This window comes from Trachymyrmex septentrionalis, unplaced genomic scaffold, assembly GCF_001594115.1.
Source record: "Trachymyrmex septentrionalis isolate Tsep2-gDNA-1 unplaced genomic scaffold, Tsep1.0 scaffold9, whole genome shotgun sequence".
NCBI classification, from domain to species: Eukaryota; Metazoa; Arthropoda; class Insecta; order Hymenoptera; family Formicidae; genus Trachymyrmex; species Trachymyrmex septentrionalis.
The window spans coordinates 2488517-2495891 of record NW_017306091.1 but is presented as its reverse complement, the minus strand read 5'-3'; the positions used below and the strand labels follow the sequence as shown (position 1 = coordinate 2495891).

The 7375-nt window shown below is 26.8% G+C and overlaps 1 protein-coding gene across 1 annotated transcript in view; it reads left to right on the top strand.

Moving 5' to 3' along the window:
- Positions 1-6650, top strand: part of LOC108755630 (integrin alpha-PS3-like) — a 6887-nt gene extending 237 nt beyond the window's left edge. Inside the window, exons 2-20 of the mRNA XM_018498744.1 lie at positions 344-584; positions 1159-1297; positions 1524-1609; positions 1749-1902; positions 1989-2074; positions 2164-2358; positions 2514-2613; positions 2705-2906; positions 3329-3510; positions 3573-3691; positions 3761-3975; positions 4068-4281; positions 4471-4637; positions 4709-4892; positions 5527-5938; positions 6029-6131; positions 6225-6354; positions 6438-6494; positions 6559-6650. Of these exons, the coding sequence (XP_018354246.1) occupies positions 344-584; positions 1159-1297; positions 1524-1609; positions 1749-1902; positions 1989-2074; positions 2164-2358; positions 2514-2613; positions 2705-2906; positions 3329-3510; positions 3573-3691; positions 3761-3975; positions 4068-4281; positions 4471-4637; positions 4709-4892; positions 5527-5938; positions 6029-6131; positions 6225-6354; positions 6438-6494; positions 6559-6594 (3022 nt within the window). The 3' untranslated portion in view covers positions 6595-6650. The remainder of the gene's footprint in view (positions 1-343; positions 585-1158; positions 1298-1523; positions 1610-1748; positions 1903-1988; positions 2075-2163; positions 2359-2513; positions 2614-2704; positions 2907-3328; positions 3511-3572; positions 3692-3760; positions 3976-4067; positions 4282-4470; positions 4638-4708; positions 4893-5526; positions 5939-6028; positions 6132-6224; positions 6355-6437; positions 6495-6558) is intronic.
- Positions 6651-7375: the final 725 nt, after the last annotated feature.

The following is a 7375-nucleotide window of genomic DNA, read 5'->3' as shown; positions in this document are numbered from 1 at the left end:
ATTAAGAAATGAGATAATAAAAATATTTAGAATTATTCAAAAAAATTCAGAAAAGATATCAAGTTCATCGAGTAATGATGAAAATTTAATTAATTCCGTTGCAATATATTTACTATTTTTGTGTTTTTCTTTCTTTTTCCTTTTTTTTTCTATATTTTCAACTTTATTATACAATATGTTGTTTAGCTTTTTTATATAATTTTGTTGTACGTTTTTTTTTTAGTATAATGTATATAATAATTTTTCTTTAAAAACACATTTCTAGATCAACTAGAACAAAATATAATCGTTATTTTACTTATAAAACTTAATATTGAAATATATACATATATTTTTTTAACAGGTTGTTTATAGGAGCACCTCGTGGAAATTATACACAGAAACAATCGATTTTTAGACTTTTAAACGAACCTGGTATAGTTTATCGATGCAGTTTACCGGGTTCATGTGTAGAGATTGAACCAACTTTCATGAAAGACGAAGAAGTATATGTAGACCAACTTAAAAGGCACGTGTATATAAAGAAGGAACATTCCTGGTTCGGTGGTGCAATGTCGATAGAAAAGTACAGCGGTTTCCTTACGGTATACATGAAAAATAACGGAAATTAATCAGAGTTGTTAAACATTTATATTTATAATAAGTTTTCTCAAGAAATTGGAGTTCAATTCCTTAATAAACAATATAAATATTATTGCTCCAAAGTAATCAAATCTATTGAAAATATAGATTGTGCAAAGCATTTTGCTATGAATTTTGTCGGTGAAAATGTATAATACAGGATGTTCTAGTAGAATATAACTGCAGATTGCAATAATTTAGAAGAATCTTATTTTGCAACTATTTAAATATTTTATTAAAATTAAATCTAAAAGTTATATTAATACATAAAATAAATACATGAAATATATATGAATGTAATATGAATGTAATACGTATAGATACAATGCATTATAATATATGTTTAAAATATATATTAAGACTTTTAATTCTTGTGTTACAAACATGTTCTTCAATCGTTATTGAAACAGTTTAAAGTGTAAAATTTTGCGAACATTTTGAAATAAAAAAATGTTTTGTTAAAAAAAATATAATTTTTATTTTGAAATTAAATATATATCTTAAATAAATTTTACTTGATTAAACATTTTATTGCAGGTATGTGCCCCGCGTGTAATTCTTAGAATATTCACGTTCAAGAATACGAAATACATGGATACTTTGCAAGGCATGTGTTATAGTGGTGAAACGTCATCGGCAACATTAAAACCGGAGAATTCTGAAATAACATCTTTTGGTAATTATTTTTTTATCATTATTTTGACTCTGGCTGCTAATGATCGATGAATTTTTACTTACTCAGTATAATCTGCAGCGTGTAAACAAATAGGCTTAATCGGCCCTTAATTTTTTTTTAACAATCGATTTTTATTTTAATATATATCTTATATTGATTTATCTATAATATATTTTTGTTTAAAAATAAATTTCGATCACATATAATATTATATTACATATATTAGATTTCAGCAAAAATACATGGTATGATCCAATCCATGGTTTCTCCGTTGCCTTTGCTCCATTATCTTTACAGTTACCTTATTTACAGGTACGTAACTATAATTGTTTAATTTAATATATTATAAATTAGTAATTCTCACTCTTTCAATATAATATTAATATCATTTAGTTAAATATTATTGCCATTTGACTACGGCTTATATGACTGAGTAATTTGATCATTACAGAACCAATATAGATCAATAAGCCGTATTGTAGGAAGACCAAATGATAACGTCATAGGTAGTGTCAATATAGGGCATTTTTGGATGTACAGGTTTAATGAGATTTATAGGAAAACTACAGATAATATACCAATATATGATAATCTATCGAAATTTGGTACGAATTCTACGTAACAAAATTTCTATGGCATGATATCATATATGTATACGATAACAGATTTTGATTAAGCTGTATCATAATAGGCTATGCGGTAACATCAGGATATTATTTCCACCGAAATCAACCCCTTTATGCTTGTGCGGATCCAGGATGGAATTACGTAGGGCAGGTAAAGAGCATTCCATTTTTATTATTTATTCAGGTAAAACGTTCCATCTCTTCCGGGAAGAGGAGATAGCATTAAACGTTATATGATAGGTTGTTATAGTTGATTTGGACGGAGATTTTATACCTCCAGTTACGAATCTTCGTGGCAATGACATCGGTGAATTCTTTGGAGCATGTTTAGCCAGTGGTGATTTAAACAACGACGGTCTATACGATCTTGTGGTCGGAGCTCCACATTGGGGGAATGATAACGGCAGAATTCACATATATCTGGGCAGCTCAAAGGTATAAATTTTGTATTATTGTATGAACCAAAACTCTCCAATACATTCTGGTATGTATAATTTTATCAATTTCTAAATAAGTCGTTTTAGTTCTATTTAGCTTAGAAATTATAAAAATAAACAATATATTTTGTTAAATTATTTATTTTGATATAGGAAGAGTTCGAAGCAGTCACGATTCTAAAAGGTACCAGAGAAGATGCACAGTTCGGTTACGCAGTAGCAGTCGGTGATGTGGATGGAGATGATTTTTGTGGTAATTAATCAAAGCTGTAATTAATTTAAAAATACTTTAGTGTCAGAAAGCTCATTGTAAAAATAAATGCGCTATTTTTGCTGAATTTCAGATATTATAGTAAGCGCTCCTTGGGAAGAATCCGGAGCAATTTATATTTACAATGGCGACACGAGTTTAAAAGATAAAGTAAAACCTACAATGTCACAAAGGATCACAATGCAATCTTTTAGTCATAATCCTTCGATGAAAGGAATAGATATACAAACATTTGGATTTTCGATATCTGAACCGATCGATATTGATAACAATGGGTTAGTAAATTATTACGCAACTTTGATTTATTCGTTATATAAATTGTATTTATAGTTATAGTTAAAAGGAATTCATTATTTGCATTTTGTTATATTTTAATTAAGTCTGGAGGAATGTTATTAAATTATTATTAATTCTGAATTATTTTCATTCTTAAAATTAATAATAGCAATTAATAAAGCAGTAATTTTTTAAAATATTGAACCGTTAATTCTTTAGTTTTGAATAAATCAGATAAATATATAAGATATTTTTAAGGATTGTGAATAATAACTATATATTATATGTTAATATTTAAATATATAAATATTTTGATTAAAAATTATGAAAAAATATGAATAATATTTTGATTAAAAATTACGACGATTATTTTACGATAAATTATTTCGAAAGTCAATATCTACGTCTTTGTCGTTTATAGGTACGCAGATATCGCGGTAGGCGCATATAAATCAGGACATGTCATAGTACTTCGGAGTAAACCCATTGTAAGAACAAATTTGATTGTATATACCATTCCAAGCACTTTACAAAGGAACATAAGTAACTTTTTAGTTGAAGCGTGTGTTAAATATCAAAACTACAACATTACAAATATACACGGTATGTTATGAAGCGTCATAAGTAATAATTACATAAATCTCAATTTATAAAAAAATTTGCAGCTTTCAAAGTCTCTCTTATTGTGGACCAAAAATACAAACGTACTAAAGAGACTTTATTGGAAATGTACTCAATGGATGCTTCCATTCATACGTGTGTGAATGCTACTATTACTATTTCGGTAAAAACAGTAAACATTGATACTTACAAAATCTAACGTTTAATTTAATAACGATATATATTTTTGTAGAATAATATTCAAGATTTTATTGAACCGATTACCATTTATGCATCTCATGATTTTACGTACAATGATTCATCTGAATTTTGTAAGACGTGCCCTATTGAAAGCAAAAATAGTAAAATGAAGAGCGTGCAAGTTTTGCTTCCTTTCGACATTGAATGCGGAGAAGATAGAGTCTGCAATTCCAACATACATGCAACAGTAAAACTTTGGGGGGTCAGGCAAGTGATGCTTATATTATATTAACGTTGAATGCAATATTGAATTTCTGCGAGCAATTATTTACGTTTACCTTAATAAAAATAAAATATAGGGAAAATAATACTTGGATAATCGGTTCTAATGACATCACTTTAGAAACACATTTAAAGAATTATGCTGAGCCGGCATATCTTACGACAATCGTGTTTACCCTACCGAAGGAAATAGTACTTCGTAGTATCTTATCATTTTGCGAAGAAGACACAGACGAAGATATCCTGACGGTTATATGCAACGTCGGCAACCCATTTGGAACAGATGAGCAGGTAGAAACGCTTACTTGATCATTTTAGCCATAACTGTGATTTAATTATAAATATTATTAAACATCACAGAATCAATATGATTCAATAAAAGATTTAATTAATAATTAAATTTTCTTCTATTATTTTAATGAAATTTCTTAAGAAAAAATAAAAATCTTTCTCTCGAGAAATTTAATAAATCTTTTACAGAAAGTTGTGAAACTCGATTTAGATATGAGACATCTGACCAATGGTTCTTTGCATGGGCAAGTTCTGGAATTCTTTACGGAGATACGAACTCGCAGCACAAATAATGGCACGCATATGATTAAATCACCATTGATTTTACAAAGTGAAGCTTTTTTATTGTTAAATGGGTCAGTATATTTCAGGAAAAAGAAAGGATATATAATGAATCTTTGATGATGATAGTTGTGTCGTGTTGCAGAAAAGCGATTGAGAAAAGTTATTATCTATCTAATTTGGATAGTGATCGATCAAATATAGTTTTTCAACACGTTTATCAAATATTGAAATTCGGAGAGACACCTATAGAAGAGGCGCGACTTGTCGTTAATCTACCAACGGCTATAAGCGACTCAGATTCTTCTATACTTTTGTATAAGCCGCAAGTGAGTATTAAACTCACATAATATCTAATTTTCATATAAAAATAATTTATTTTAATCATTTCAATCATATAAATGATTTGACATGTTATTATGTAATTGTTATTATAACAAAACATAAAAAAACATTTAAAAAAAATTTTTTTAATAAATAATGAAATTGTAATGTATATGATGTATGTGATATATGTATATGAGATGATGATAATCAAAAAGTTTTCAAAATTAATTTCAATGAAAATAACCAGATTTTATGGCATTACTTTTATACTTTAATACGTAAAATATTGAGGAAAATTATTTATATAAGAAAATTAAGTGTTTTTTATCTGAAAAAAAAAAAAAATAACTTAATATTATTCGCTAGTCAAACTTAAATTATATGTCTTTATGCCCTACTCAAAATTATATATAAATTTTTGTCTAAAACATTTTTCTCAAAAATTGTTTATTTTCAAGTTATTCAGCTAGAACACTTAATATAATTGTTGTAAAATAATATATATGTAAAATAATATATATATATATATACATAATCCTGTAAAATATATCACAATAACATCATATATAATATCACATATATATGTAACGATTCTTAACAATTTTCTACATGTAAAGTGTCTAACAATTTTTTCAGATTTATATATCTGGAAAATATTACGACTGCTTATCAAACGGAGTGAATCTGATGAATATACAGCAGGGACTTCTAGGAGAGACAACGTCAGATGCATCTAATTTATATAATCTAGACTATAATAACAAAACACTACAAAATGCGACGCATGATGTATTCAAAAGAAACGCGGACAATTACATAATAACATTTGGTGCTCATATTTTACAAACATTGTACATTTTGAAAATGGCGATGTTCAAAGATTCGAACGCTAATCTAACTATCCAAGAACGCAATATCATATATATGAACTGTTCGACATATGGTGTGAACTGTTCGACGATATACTGCGATCTGAATGCATTAAAAACACAACAGGATATCGGGAAATTAGTGATCAGATTAATTCTCAATATCACAAAGCTTAAAGGTAATGATTGAATAAAAAAAGAAATATTTTTGTACGTAATCTACAATTGCCATTCTCTATCATTTTTTTAACGCGCATAATTATTTTAAGATAATTTTAAATTGTCCAACGAAATGAAGATTATAAAAATCAACACAAATGCTTATGTCGAAATTATAAAACCAGCAAATAGGATTTTTGGGATGAACGAGAGGTAAATATTTTCAAAAGTTATCAAAATGTAAATTATTAATTATCACATAAATTCTGAAAGATATTGCAGTTTAAGGAACATTTATGTTACAAGACACAATATAAATGTCACGACAGAATTTTATAATACGACGAAGACGCAGAAATTGCAACTTTGGGTTGTACTTGTGTCAGTTTCATTAGGTCTAATATTATTATGTATCGTTGTTATTATATTGAATAAGGTAAATTTTTTATATTATCATTATATATTATTATTCTAATATAGTGTATGTTTTATTCGTTTATTATTGTTTGTTAATTACAGCTAGATTTTTTCAAGAGAAAAACGAAGGATGAACTGTTCACTTTAAAATCTGATGAGGTACAAAATAAATATAATAAAATCGATAGATCATGCTGAGAATTAACATGAAATCGTTTTATAGATAATAGAAGATGCAAAGAAAGATACAGCCGAATAAAGGAGATATTTCATATACGTAATTTAAATAGATATAAATAGATATACTCTTTTCTGGATATATATGAGTTTATATAATTTTTTTTAGAATTCTATCTTTCTTAACATTTAATGAATAATAAAAATTAAAAAACACTTGTGTTATTACTAAATAAAAAATACCAGCGTTATTCTACACCTTCTATTAAACCAGAAGAGTCTCAAGATCATCTTTCCCACATACTTATCATACTGGCTCTTTTGAATATATCAGGAATCTAAGTTGTTCTCACTATTGACTTTCAATTAATAGCGCAGGATCGCTACGACCCATCTTGTTTTTGTAATATTTTAAAAGTTATGTTCCTAGATTGGTGTAACTTTATCGCTCAAAATAAAAAATATTTTTTATTACATATATTTATTATTTATTTTTCTTATTTTATTTTGGAATAGAAATTTCGCATGATTAACAACATAACTAACTAAAGATTAAATATATTTGTAATCAATATTTTAATTTATATATTACATGTATACTTATCAATTAATAGCATCAATAAAAAATATACAGATGATTACTGAAAAAGAATAAATAATTTTTAAGCATTCAATTTTTAATTTTTTCATATATAATTATCAGTGATTTCGTATGTTATTTTGTATAAGAAATTTATATTTTATTGCAACTCTAATGTGGATCTTATACGATCAATAATATTGATCAGTAATATTGTCAGAACGCATTAATGTTTTTACAACCTTACACGATCAATATTGACAATATTTCAGCTCATTTTTGT